Consider the following 14,425-nt stretch of genomic DNA (forward strand, 5'->3'; position numbering starts at 1 on the left):
GTGACCAGGGTAGATGAGAGGCGACAGTCATTGGCCGACCGAAGGGGGCGGGAGGGAGTATGAAGGGAGAGGAGGTTGGAGATGTAGGGAGCAGTGGAATTAGAGATGGCCTTGTATGTGAGGGTGAGGAGTTTGAAGAGGATTCTGTAGGGGAATGGGAGTCAGTGCAGATTTTGTCGAAGGGGAGTGGCAGATGTGGAGCGGCAGGAGAGGAAGATAAGCCTAGCTGCGGGTTGAGGACAGATTGGAGGGGAGCAAGTGAGGCCAGTGAGGAGAATGTTGCAGTAGTCGAGCTGTGAGATGACCAGTGAGTGGATGATAAGTTTAATTGCACTCTGGGAGATAAATGGCCTGATATGAGCAATGTTGTGTAGCTGGAACCGACAGGATTGTGCCAGAGCTTGGATGTGGGGTGCAAAGGAGAGGGAGGAGTCAAGAGTGACGACCAAGCAGCGGAGTTGGGGAACGGGGGAGATGATGGCGTTGTCAACAGTGATAGAGATATTGGTAGGGGGTGTTACTCTGGCTGGGGGAAAAATAAGGAGTTCAGTTTTGTCCATGTTGAGCTTCAGAGAGCACCCAGCCAGGAGGAGATGGTGGAGAGGCAGCTGGAAACCAGAGAGAGGACAGAGGGGGACAGGTCAGGAGAGGAGAGATAGAGTTGTGTGTAATCAGCATAGAGGTGGTATTGAAGGCCAAATGAGCTAATGAGCGCACCCAGGGAAGAGTTGTACAGGGAGAACAGAAGGGGGCTGAGGACAGAACCCTGAGGGACACCAACAGGAAGAATGGAAGGGTGTGAGGTGGTGGTGGAGGCAGACACAGAGAAGGAGCCGTTAGTGAGGTAAGAGGTAAACCAGTCAAGGACAGTGCTAGAGAGGCCAATGTTTTGGAGTGTGCGGAGGAGAAGAGGATGATCTACGGTGTCAAAGGCAGTAGAGAGGTCCAGAAGGATAAGCAGAGAGAAGTGACCCCTGCATTTGGCCGAAAGCAGGTCATTGGTGACTTTCTAACAAAAAAAGGTGAAAGTGTCCCGTGCGCAAAAGCTGCTAGTAATGTTTAAACTCCTGTGAGGTTTCCTCCAACCCCTCACCAAAAAGTGCACAAATATACGTATAAAATGGAGAGTAAAACTTAACCAGCGCTTGTGTATAGACGTTCAAGGTCTGACGTATTTCTTATCTATTCGTCCTCATAGTAAATCTGACTCCAGACTCCATGATGGTTTTGTTAAATATCTGGAGTCAGAAGGAGAGTGATACTGCACTATTTGCACCTTGAAAAAGACCCCAGCCCGGGGTGGAAACGCGGTGGTGAGATCCAGGGAGGCGTTTACGGGTTTGCAGTGGAGTGGAGACACGGTTGTAACATCACGAGACCGAACACTGGGGGAAATCCGGAATCCTTGCAGTTAAATCTCTATGCCCATTTAGAACTGTTTAACCACAGTTCTAGAACATCTGGTAATTACCCACTGCACCTATTAACACTCCAGGATTTGTGCTATTCACTACCATTGTTTTTACTTGTTTACATCATTTATGATAATTAAAAGGGTGTTATGCTATATACATCTTTTTCCTTCACATGATTTACTATGAGGACGAATAGATAAGAAATACGTCAGACCTTGAACGTCTATACACAAGCGCTGGTTAAGTTTTACTCTCCATTTTATACGTACATTGGTGACTTTCACCAGGGCTGTCTCAGTGGAGTGGAGTGGGCGAAAGCCAGATTGTAGTGAATCAAGGATGGAGTTATCAGAGAGGTTTTTGAGATCAGGTGAGACCTGAGCATGTTTGAATGGTGGGGGAAAGATGCTGGTAGAGAGTGATAGGTTGAAGGGGTGAGCAAGGTGGGAGCAGGCAGTGGGGGAGAGGGAGCAGAGAAGACGGGAGGGGAGGGGGTCCTTGGGGCAGGTTGAAAGGGGGAGGATAAGATGAGGGAATGGACTTTTTTGTCTGTAGTGGGATGGAAGGAGGACAGGGTGGGATAGATGGAGGGGAAGGATGATGGGAGCAGGGGGGCAGCAGAGTGGTGATGGGAGGAGATATCATGTCAGATTTCCTCAATTTTGGAGATGAAGAAGGAGACAAAGTCAGTGGCAGTGAGGGAGAATGGGAGGAGAGGTGGAGAGTGTTGAAAGTTTCAAAGAGACGGCGTGGACTGGAGGACTGAGAAGAGATAAGTACAGTACTTGGAAAAAGGATTGCTTGGTGAGGGAAAGAGCAGAGCTGTAGGAGGAGAGAATAAACTTGAGATGGAGGAAGTCTGCCAGAGACTGAGATTTCCTCCTGAAGCGTTCAGCGGAGCATGAACATTTTTGTAAGAATCGTGTTACTTTGGTATGCCAGGGTTGGGGTTTAGAGCGGCGGAGGGGGACAGAGGAGAGGGGGTACACAGAGTCGAGAGCAGAGATTAAGGAAGAGTTATAGAAGGAGGCTGCCTGGTTGGGACAGCTCATGGTGGAAAGAGGAGAGCGGAAAGTCTAGAGGGAAGACAGGATAGCAGGGTCGAGAGACCCGAGATTGCGTCTGGTGATGGTGGGTCTGGCCGTGGAGAGGAGAGGGGAAGTTGAGAGGGTGAAAGAAAACAGATGGTGGTTAGAGAGAGAGAGGGAAGGAAGAGTTAGAGAAATCAGAGATTAGCAAATCCATAGGCTGAAAAATCGCAGCTGTGTAGGCATGTGCATAGAAATCTGAAGCGAACACCCATTTGCTGCCCAGTTACATCCATTCAGCTGCAAGTGGAAACGTGCTGAGATGTGTATGACTATAAATCACTCACAAATCCTCAAAGTTGCATAGCCTCCCTTCAGGCACTTGCTCTGTGCAAAAAATGACAAAGGAGGGTATTCAGTAGTAGTCGCTACTGAGATGCGATCACATCTTCCCGCTTTCCCCAACAGTGCACACGCAGGACCCGCTCTGCACGTGCACCGGCGGGGAGATGCGATCACATCTCAGTTATGCGAATTCCTTTGCCTGACAGGCAGAGGCACTCACGGGGAGGTACGGGCAGCGACGCTGCATTGTATGGCCAGTGACACGCCATTGAGCGGGCGTGGTGTGGGAATCTGAGGCGGAACACGCGGCCGCTGCGACCCAGAAAATGGCCACTCTGTGCCTGCCTTTCACAGCCTGGCTGCGGAGGCAGGGGGCATCCACAAATCAGTGATGTGATCGCAATTGAATTGCAATCGCATCACTGCCGGCCATTTACATGCCTTGCCCACCATGCGATTTTATCATTAGCAGTTTTGTATTCTTAGCAAAACTACTAATGAAGCTGAATAAGGTCCAAGGTCAGTTGGCAAAAGGGACTTGCTTTCAACTCTGAATCAGGCCAAATATCTCTATCACATAAATTAATAAATACAATGTTAAGTAATCATACATTTATTAGTAAATAATAACTCTAAAATAAACCTATAAGAGCATTACAAATAAATAGCTTATGCCGATTAAAATCCATACAATAGTGTTAGTGTGGATTGTTTATTAACAAGAACAATATGAACACAGTGTCCTAAAAGATGAGAAAATCTTTGGAGAGATCCTGGACATCCTGAGTTTAATACTGAAGTATTCGAATAATTTGGAACAAATGTCCCTCTTGTACATTAGCTTATGGTGACCATACACTTGTGAGATAATCGGTGCTAGCCTTCGCTTTCGACCGCATCTGTGAGAGAAATCGAAGGATTGTATGCACATTTCAGATACCTTTTCGACGTGATGCGCGGGCACGCCGATCGAATCTCACATCTCAAAATAGTATGTGCTGCACTTAATATTTATCGAATCGCAGTGTAATCGCATGTGTTTTTAAAAACACATGCTATATAATCACACTGCGATGGGCGATGGTCACCCGCGGGGAGCGGCCAGAGGCTGCTCCTACTCGGCGGTGATGTGCCCATCACGTGATTACAATACGATCTATTGCATGATCACATGGTAATCACTTTGGCAGTTCAGGTGCGATTTTATCGCACCTGAACTGCCGGTGCGAGGCCCCACGATGTTGCGTCGCGGGGCATCGCACAAGTGTATGGGCACCATTAGAGGTAGAAGTGATAACCGGCAATGTGCAGTGTTCTCACTACTGCAGTCAGAGCCGTAACTAGACATTTTTTGTGCCCTGTGTCAAAAATATAATTGGTGCCCCACCCCTAAGTAAAACAGGGACAGTGCGTGCATATGGCACGCAGAAAAAAAAATAGGGGTGTCACTTCATGGGGATGGGGCGTAGTCACAAAATAACACCAATTCATATTATGCCGCACAGTAGTTTCCATTATTCAAAGTACACCCCACAGTAGTGCCACTTGTACCCATTACACCAGGTAGAGCCCCTTATATACATTATGCCAGGTAAAGCTCTTTTTACACATTATGTCCCTTATATACATTATGCCAGGTAGAGTCCCCTATACACATTATGTTATGTAGAGACCCCTTTTACACATTATGCCATGTAGAGCCCCCTTTTACACACTGCACCAAGTAGAGCTCCCTCTTAAACACTGCACCAGGTAGAGCCCCCTTTTACACACTGCACCAGGTAGAGCCCCCTTTTACACACTGGTAGAGCCCCCATTTACACATTGCACCAGGTAGAGCACCAGGTAGAGTCCCCTTTTACACATTGCACCAGGTAAAGCCCCCTTTCCTTTTACATATTGCACAAGGTAGAGCCCCCTTTCCTTTTACACAATGCACCGGGTAGAGCCCCCTTTCCTTTTACACATTGCACCAGGTAGAGCCCCCTTTTGCACATTGCACCAGGTTGGTAGAGCTCCCTTTTAAAGCGGGTCTGTGTGTGTCTGTGTTATACTTACATCTGCCACCAGAGCAGCTGCTTCCACCTAGCTGCCAGCCTTTCACCCTTGCTGTGTTCTTCTCCTGCTGCGGATGTTGGGACTCGGGAGGGGTGGAGCGTAGGAGATACAGGATGCTGCAGTCAGTGCAGTGCACTGCTGCCTGTCACTGTGTGAGCAGTAGCCGGGATAGTACAGCAGGGTCGGCGGTGGCCGGAGAGCGCCTGTGCGGGTGCTGCTGGCAGTACTGTGCCCACAGTGCATATGCGCTGTGTGCACGGCACCGCTAGCACACTGCTAGTTATGGTCCTGACTGCAGTATGCTTTATAACAGGCTCCACAGTTTCTTCAGAAGGAGATAAAATACTTTCATCAGTTGCTCAGTCCTTAATACGGTTCTGCACATTGATTGTACTTTCTTCAGAAGGATGTACCAATTGTGAGTTAGGGCCTGATTCATGTTTATAAGTAAAGAAAAAAAAAGTAAGTAACTTTGTGTCTGGAACAAGCCATTTTGCCATGCAATGGAAGCAAATACATCTATATTTTTTCCTGTGCATGGTAAATACTGGCTGCTTTTTGCATGCAGCCCACAAATGTTAGACAGCTTTATTTTCACACTGCAATTTAGATTTCAGTTTGAACAAACCCCACTTAAATCTGAATCTCTCTGCACATGTTACATCTGCCCCATCTGTGGTGCAACATGGGGAGTTATTCAGACCTGATCACTGGGCTGCGTTTTTTTTTGCCCTGCGATCAGATAGTCGCCGCCTACAGGGGAAGGGGAAAAGGTCTGTGCAAGTGTGCGATCGCTTCTGTAGCAGAGCTGCACAAACATCAATTTGTGCAGTCTCTGGTCAACCCAGGACTTACTCAGCCACTGCGACTGTTTCAAGTTGATCGGGGGCCGTAGCTGACGTCAGACACCCTCCCTGAAAACGGCTGATCCTGCCTGCGTTTTTCTGGGCACTCCTGCAAAACGGTCAGTTGCCACCCACAAACGGCCTCTTCCTGCCAATCACCTTGCAAACACCCGTGCGTTTGAAATTTTTGCCCCACCCTGTCGCTAGGCACCGATGCCCGGTGCAGCCGTCCAACGCGTCAGCGCATTGCGGAGCATATGCGCAGTTCATATCTGATCGCCCGCTGTGCGAAAACGCACAGCAGCGGTCAGGTCTGAATTACCCCCATGGTTTTGCCCAGTTGATTGCTTTTTTGCTTTACTTACAAACATGAATCAGACTGTGGGTCCGATATTTAATGGGTATAGGGTGTGCAGTGCACACAGGTCTCTGTGTCCAGGGGGCCCGCACCCAGGGGGTGGCAACGGGGGGGTCAAAGGGGACACCTGTACCAGGCCCCAAGGATCAGAGGGACCCCAAGTATACACCGCTTTGTGCCCGGCAGGGATGTAAGCAGTCTTGTCCAAATAAGGCAGCGTGTCACAGCCTTAGAGTGACAGAAGCGTTTCACAGACAGTGACTGTGTGTCGCTTTTCCGGGTCCAGCTCTGTTGCAGGCAGTTACGGGGCATGGCAGCAGCTCCGCTGGGCAGGATTCCTGTTCCCTGCACCGGTAGTGTGTGAGGGTGCATAATTCCTGCTGTGCGGTGTTCTGATCTGGATACTGGGAAGTGCAGCGCAGGTGAGTCTCTCCTAGGGGTGGATTGGTGAGGGGATACAGGGCTTTGGGATGGGGTGGGGGAGCTGGGAATTATTAATTTGGGAGAGACAGTCTGTGGGGTGTGTGGGAGGAAGGAGAGAGGGAGACACAGACTGTGGTGTGTGTGGGGGAGGAAGGAGAGACAGTGTTGGACTGGGGCATGAAGGGCCCACCAGGGAAATCCAGTGATAGAGGCCCATACTTATGGGAGTGGCCAGCCTACAGAGGTAGTGTGGCCCGCCTCCACAGAGGCTTGAAATACACAATTGTCGTTTGCAGTGTAATGCAACATATCTACCATGTATAATACAAGGGCATAGTCTGGAACCTGATCCTTAGAGGAAGGAGAGGGCCCTGAGGCAGTGGGGTCCACCAGTGGTTTCCCCTGTACCCCTGTGGGCCAGTCCGACCCTGAGGAGAGATCATAAACTAGGTGTGGGCAGACCGTGCTTTGCTCACAGCCCATTTGCCCTGTGGGCACACCGTCCACATCCACCCTGATTAGCCAGCCGCCTATCTTCAGACACCTGCTGCGCTGGTCACTGTGTATATTACAGCAGGCAGCACTGATCAGGCAATCTATACCTTTGTGCCTGTCCCCCCTCCTGCTCTTGCAAAGTGTGTGAACACTGTGAAGAGGGCAGTAGTGGAGAAATGCCGCTTAGGGCTCAGCAGGTCTCAGGGTACCCACAGTGCTGACAGAGCTGTTGAAGTCAAAGCCTGTGCCCACTATATAAATTGTCTCTCCAACAACCAGAAAACAAGCTGTTTTGAAGCCTGATATCTCTGCTCCTACAAGGCTCCTGATCACGGGACAGGTGTCTTTGTGAAAGTGGGGAACCAAAAGCAAGTCGATGGACCACATAGAAGCTGAGATATTTAGCATTAAAATCGGCGTCATCAACCCGGGAAACGCGGGGAAAGCGGGGGGGTTAGGGGTGTTTGCTGCAACAGTCACCTGCTGATGGCCGATGGGAGATGGGGTGACAGTGAGCCTTGGGGGGGGGGGGGGGGCTGTGTGAATGCATAATAAATGAGTGTGTCTGTCAGTATGTGTGTCAGTAAGGTCCGGGCATCGGTCAGTAAGTGGTGTCTTGTGTGTGTCTGTGAGGGGTATCTGTGTCAGTAAAGTGTGTCTGTCAGTAAGTATGTATAATAATGGCCCTCATTCCGAGTTGTTCGCTCGTTCTTTTTCATCGCATCGCAGTGAAAATCCGCTTAGTACGCATGCGCAAAGTTCGCACTGCGACTGCGCCAAGTAACTTTACTATGAAGAAAGTATTTTTACTCACGGCTTTTTCTTCGCTCCGGCGATCGTAATGTGATTGACAGGAAATGGGTGTTACTGGGCGGAAACACGGCGTTTCAGGGGCGTGTGGCTGAAAACGCTACCGTTTCCGGAAAAAACGCAGGAGTGGCCGGAGAAACGGTGGGAGTGCCTGGGCGAACGCTGGGTGTGTTTGTGACGTCAACCAGGAACGACAAGCACTGAACTGATCGCACAGGCAGAGTAAGTCTGGAGCTACTCTGAAACTGCTAAGTAGTTAGTAATCGCAATATTGCGAATACATCGGTCGCAATTTTAAGAAGCTAAGATTCACTCCCAGTAGGCGGCGGCTTAGCGTGTGTAACTCTGCTAAATTCGCCTTGCGACCGATCAACTCGGAATGAGGGCCAATGTGCGAGTAATGTCAGTAAGGGGTGTCTGTGTCAGTAAGTGGTATTTATTTTAAGGGGATCTGCGTCAGTGTGTTTTTGTCAGTAAGTTGTATCTGTCAGTAAGTGGTGTCTGTGTCAATAAGTGTCTGTGTCAGTAAGTGTGTGTCAGTAAGATGTGTCAGTAAGTGTAACTGTATCCAAATAGAAAAATAAATCCAAAGTGCGCAATTAATGTTACAATGGGCAGCCGTCACACAAAAAAAGGGAACACCACGTCCCTATATAAACAACAGAAAAAGGATTTTTAATGTGTGCATAGGCGCCCTTGTAACAAAGATGAAAGAATAGCGTAGAGAAATATAATATAGATAAAATCACAATTTTTATTGACACAATGGGGTAAATTTACTAAGCTCCCGATTTTGACCGAGATGCCGTTTTTTCTTCAAAGTGTCATCTCGGTAATTTACTAAACACTAATCACGGCAGAGATGAGGGCATTCGTAATTTTTTGCAAGTCCAAGTAAAAAATTACGAATGAATACACCATCGGTCAAATTACGCCTGTTTAGATATGAATCTCGGTCATTTACTAACCATTCGTAATTGTAATTGCTGCCGTGAAAATGCATTCGCGGCCGCGAAAAATTACAAATCGTAATTTTTTCCTAAAAAAAAACGCGCCAGCATTTGAAAAGCGTGTTTACATGTGTACTCAATTATCCATTACTCACACCTGAATGTTTGGCCCTATAAAAGTGTTCCAGGCACATTTTGAACTTCTCTCACTCTGAAATGGCGGCTGTGGTGTGTGGCAATGATTTTTTGTTTGCTGTGGGATACCTTAGACTGCTCCATGAGGCTTCCAGGAATCAGGCCCAGGTAAGTGAACATGGTCAACAGGTTGTCCAGGTACCGCGGAGGCTGCGCCAGCCTCGTTTTTTTAGAGGGCGTTTAAACTTAAATGCATTGTCCGATGATAGGGTCATACAGATGTTCCGCCTAAATAGAAACAACATTTTCCACCTGTATGACCTTGTCAAACTGGGCATAGACCCTGAGACAGCACGCTCTCGCTCTGTCTCAGGCCTACACAAACTCCTGGCTGTGTTACACTTTATGGCTACTGGGAGCTTCCAGGCTGTGGCAGGCGACGTCATTGGTATCTCACAGCCCACCTTTTCCAGATATTTGATGCAGGTGAGTCTAAAAATACATAGGCGGTTATGTCTAAGTGTTGCTTCTGTAAGTTCAAACAACACAGTATTGTAGAGAATACCTAACATGACACTCACCTTAGCTTCTTTAATGTCCACTCAGGTTTTGGATGTGTTGGAGCCACACATTAATGCCTCAATCTGCTTCCCTACCGAGGAGTCGGAGTGGAGTGCTGTCAGGGTAGCTTTCTATGAGCTTGCTGGCATGCCCAATGTGCTGGGGGCCATAGATTGCACACACGTTCAGCTGAGATCACCTAAGGGCCGCCAATATATATATACTAATAGACATCTGTCCCAATCAACTAATGTCCAGGTGGTCTGTGATGCAAACTTAAAAATTATGAGTGTTGTTGCAGGTTACCCTGGTGGCTGCCATGACTCCTTCATCCTCAGTCAGTCATCGCTCTTCGATAAATTTGAGGACGGACAAATGCCTGATGGCTGGCTGTTGGGTATGTTTAAAATGTTTTGTGTGTATGTCTTTTATCCACAAACTCGAGTTATGATTAGGTGAAAGAATAATCTAACATATGTACTAATGTGGACTATATCTGTTTTTCAGGTGATGGGGGTTACGGCTGCTACTCTTGGCTCCTTACTCCATTGTCCCAACCTGATTCTCCTGCTGAACACAGTTACAATCATGCACATAAGGCTACGCGGAATGTGATAGAAAGATGTTTTGGTGTGCTGAAGTCACGGTTTCGGTGTCTGGATAAATCTGCTGGCCTTTTGTTGTATAGTCCCTCAAAGGTGACTAGAATTGTGTTCTGCTGCTGTTTTCTCCATAATCTGTGTTTAACCCAACATCTGGCACATGATGAGGGAGAAAGCAGTCGGCAAGCAGAGGAGTTAGACCCATCTGGTGACAGTGTGAGTACATATGTAGGGAGGCAGGTACGGCAAGAAGTGATCCTGCGCTATTTTTCAGGTCAGTTTTAGTAGGCTGTAATTATCCTTGACTAAACACTTTGCACTACTTTCTATTGTGTGTTTTGTTACTTACTGTTTGTAGTTTATAGTGGTGTGTCCATTGTACTTAGTTTATGCTAAAAATACATTTTCAGTCATTACCCATGAAAAACATACATACATACAGAGCAGCTTCGACAATGTTTGAGACGGACACAGGAAGTTGTGTGTTTGTCAAATACAAATTTTTATTTTGCCAATCACATTGGGGTTATTTTTTCCGCTTGTGTGTGCTGGGTGCTGAGCTTTGTGCTGGCTCACTGGCACGTGCTCTGGAGGAACGCCGAACAGGGGAGGTTACTGGCGTTTGGATAGGGGTCGTGGTCCCCGAGCTGGAGGTTACTTGGTGAGCTCCCATCAATGAAATATTGCTGCTCAAATTATTAAGGCTTGCAATCAGCTGAGTGTTGGTTGCAGTGTGGCTGGCTACAATCCTGGATAACGACTCATTCACCACTTGGTTGTGCTGAATGAGCTGAACGAGTGCCTGCTGATGGCGCTGTTGCTCATCTATGATGCGCGATAAATGAGCAAGCATTTGGCTGTTGTCAGCCCTTATTTGCTCCATTGAGGTTGCCATTCGCCCTACTTGTACAATCAGTCTGCCCGAGTTGCGACTAATACGCGGTAGATGATGGGGCAGACTGGCAAGGTGTTGTGTATGTGCGGTCAGGCTGGCATTGCTTTGTGCCTGTTGGCTTGTCCAACTGGCCCAAAAATCATCTGGTATTTGGCTTGGGGGCGGAGCTTGTGCCAGTTGTGGACTGATGGAGGCTTGGGGGATATCCTGCAGCTGTATTGGCTGGCTTGGGTCAACAGGTGTAAGTTGCAGTGTGATGGTTGCCTGTTGGTCTTGTCCCTGCTGGTCCACGTCGGCCATCAAGCTGGGCTCTGTATGGGGTGGCCAACATGCAATGTTTATTTGTAAATTTTTTGCAAGGCTACTTCTACACATTACTACATTCATAATACTCCATTTTTTAACTTTTTGGCATTGATTTTATAAACTTATAATGTTTTTTATGCTCAAAAACATATATACCAACACAGGCGGCCACATAGACAGATTTGCATAATCCTCACCTAACTAACTCCCCTCCACAGCATTACACTGTTAGATTCCCTCCCCTGACCACGATATAGACTACTTACCTGGATAGTCCAGAGGAGCGGAGCAAGTAAGCCATCTACATACTGGACAGGGGAGATGTGTGAACACTATAATGTTGTGGATGCTGTTTTTTTTTTGGAATTTTATTGTTATTTTATTTAAATGTGCACGTGTGTGGGCCAAATTTTAAAAAAATTCTGATATTTATTAAAAATGATGTTGGCGAGAACATCCACTAAGACCTTATAAAAAAATTTTTTTTCACCTTTAGCAATTGAAGACGTAACATCACATTGCTTGTTCTGGAAAACATGTAATCTCAAAACCAACTAACAACATATTAACTGTACTGTGTATATTATTGCCTATGTGTTTAATTTCTGTTTTTACTCACCAGATAACTGAGGGGATCGGGGCTCATCACTCTGCGAACTCGCCAATAGTGCCAGTGGTGGCTGGGGTGACACTGCCGAAAGTCGTCGCCTGGGTGGGGATGATGGAGCCGCAGATTCCGAGCCAAGACGCCGTGTCTTACTTGGCCTCCTGGGTAAGTGGCCCAAGCCCTGTGATGGGCGCCTTACAGGAGGTCGGCTTCCAGAAGCAGAACCTATGTGAAAATATAAACATTAATATTTTGTACTTCTATGTGTTTGCAGAATATGTGACTACACTGAAGTCTTACCTGCAATCCCAGCCTCATCCTGACTTGTCTGAGGCCTGTCTGGCCGGCTGGTCTGTGGGACTGTTGAAAAAGTGTACCAAACATTATTACCATGCTTTGTGTAAAAAAAACCCCTGCAAAGCCTTATTGTACTGTAACCATCTATTAGGTATTGGATAAACAAATAATTTCTGATTAAGAGCTTCAAGCTTCATTATTTTGTGGTGTATATCCAAATGTACATGATGTTGCACACAATAAATCTGTTACATTTTAGAATTATGCCTCAGATATTGCAGAGATTGACTACTTGCAAATGTTTCACAAATTTAATGTTGAAATAATTGCACCGTTTTTCAGAAGTAAATAAATACAAAAATCTTTTTAAAATAAGCAGACAACACAGATGTCCAAGCAATATCGTCAAAAAAAAAATCTTTTTTTTTTTAAAAATTAAAAAGCCATTGCACATGTTTTTGCGCAATATTAAATTTACCAAACAGCCAATGCAAGGTGAAAAAAGCACATTCTAAACACAAACACACCTTAAGGGTGCATAGGCCTGCAGTATGTGAAACACAATTTATGCATCCTTTACCCTTTAAAAATGACATTTACAACATTTAGAGGACATTTAAATAAAAATATAACACATCAAACTTACCATCCTGCGTGGGTCGGTCCGAATCCCGGACATGAGTAGCAGACACCACTTCGGCAGGAATCAATGCCCGCACAGGCTCCTCCCAGTCCCGATAGGTGGCCCGGAAAGGGGGGCCACCTCCGGTTTTTCTTGCAGATTTGGCCTCTTTGGCCATCTTGGCCTTGACACGCCGCTTTATATCATAAAACCTCTTGCGGCACGTGTCCTCAGTCCGCCTCACCACACCCTCACTATTCACGGCAAGTATTACTTGCCCCCACAGGACAGACTTCCTGCGGGAGGACACCTTGCCAGCATCCTGACCAAACAATTGGCGATGGTGCTTCATCAGCTCACGCACCAAAGCCATGTTTTCAGCATAGCTGAACTTTATATTCCTGCCAGTCTTGGTAGTGGTGCGTGGCTGCGGAGCCACAACACCATCACTATCACTGGAAAATACAGCAACAGGCACCCCCTCCTCCTCCTCCTCACTAACCTCCTCCCTCTCACTACCCCCCTCCACCTCACTAACAGCCTCCACCTCACTACCAGCCTCCACCTCACTAACCTCCGCCACCACACTGACCTCTGAGTCTGACATGACAAACAACAAAAAACACTGAAAAATCAAAACACAAAACACACTCCTCCACTACTCCTACTACTACACACCACACAGCCAACACACACGCTCACTCACTCACTCACAAACAATGACAAAAGACTGTAAAAAAAAAACAAGGACAAAAAAGTAGACAAACTGTGAAAAAACAATACTACAAATATGACAAGACTACTTACACACACAGTACAGCACTCAACAATCACCAAACTCCTCTCCAAATCCACCAAAAACTCCACCAAACTCACCAACTCCAAATACACCTTCCTCTCTCCTCTCCACTAGCTAAACCCACGAGGTGCGGTGTGTTTGGGGCGGTTTTATAGTAATATGCACAGACACTCCTCCTTCACGAATACAACCAATCACGGCCGCGTGACGAAAACGAAACTTAGGACTAAAAACGCGGCAGCAATTTCTAAATCACTGCCGTAACAGACATGTGACGCAGTCGTAAAAAAACCCATAAACGCGGCCGCGAAACAGCAAACGCGGCCGCAATCTACAGCAGAAAAGCACGAATGACATCGACATCGGAAGAAACGAAAAATACGAATACGACAGCTTAGTAAATTAGTCGTAATCAATTCAAAAAGTTGCAATTTTACACTGTCGATGTCATTCGTGATTGAACTTGGACATGATTCTGGAAATTACGAATCTTAGTAAATTTACCCCAATATGAACATAAAAAACACAAAAAAATATATTGCACTAGTCCCAAAAGGTTTCTCACCCTCTATATTAGTTTGCGGTGGGCAGATGGCTTTCTCAGCAAAAAGCAATCAGATCCCAGTGTGGTTCAGATGGCACCACCGCAAAAGGCTTTTATCTTTAGAAGGCTGAGTAGGGAATCCAGCAGTGCATTCACAAAAGGGTATCCATATGTATCGTCCAAACGACGCGTTTCGGAGCATAAATGGATCCAAGCTTGAAAAAGGAGATTTATGCTCCGAAATGCGTCGTTTGGACGATATGGATACCCTTTTGTGAATGCACTGCTGGATTCCCTACTCAGCCTTCTAAAGATAAAAGCCTTTTGCGG

The 14,425-nt window shown here is 46.8% G+C and overlaps 1 protein-coding gene and 1 long non-coding RNA gene across 3 annotated transcripts; one reads left to right on the plus strand and one right to left on the minus strand.

The window, feature by feature from the left end:
- Positions 1 to 9,229: 9,229 nt before the first annotated feature.
- On the plus strand, positions 9,230 to 12,311 carry LOC134947688 (uncharacterized). 2 transcript variants are annotated; one of them, XR_010182692.1, is made up of 3 exons: positions 9,230 to 10,121; positions 11,849 to 11,998; positions 12,108 to 12,311. It is a non-coding gene; the product is annotated as an uncharacterized LOC134947688 (long non-coding RNA). The 2 variants fall into 2 exon arrangements; XR_010182693.1 differs by lacking the exon at positions 9,230 to 10,121 and adding an exon at positions 10,132 to 10,299.
- LOC134947687 (myb-related transcription factor, partner of profilin-like) lies at positions 10,504 to 13,115 on the minus strand. The gene is made up of 4 exons (XM_063935653.1): positions 12,777 to 13,115; positions 12,134 to 12,193; positions 11,846 to 12,058; positions 10,504 to 11,231 (listed from the first exon to the last, which is right to left on the minus strand). The coding sequence occupies exons 1-4, from the start codon at positions 13,102 to 13,104 to the stop codon at positions 10,552 to 10,554; spliced, it is 1,281 nt and encodes a 426-aa protein (XP_063791723.1). The 5' UTR covers positions 13,105 to 13,115; the 3' UTR covers positions 10,504 to 10,551.
- Positions 13,116 to 14,425: the final 1,310 nt, after the last annotated feature.

Source organism: Pseudophryne corroboree, chromosome 8 (assembly GCF_028390025.1).
Source record: "Pseudophryne corroboree isolate aPseCor3 chromosome 8, aPseCor3.hap2, whole genome shotgun sequence".
NCBI lineage: Eukaryota > Metazoa > Chordata > Amphibia > Anura > Myobatrachidae > Pseudophryne > Pseudophryne corroboree.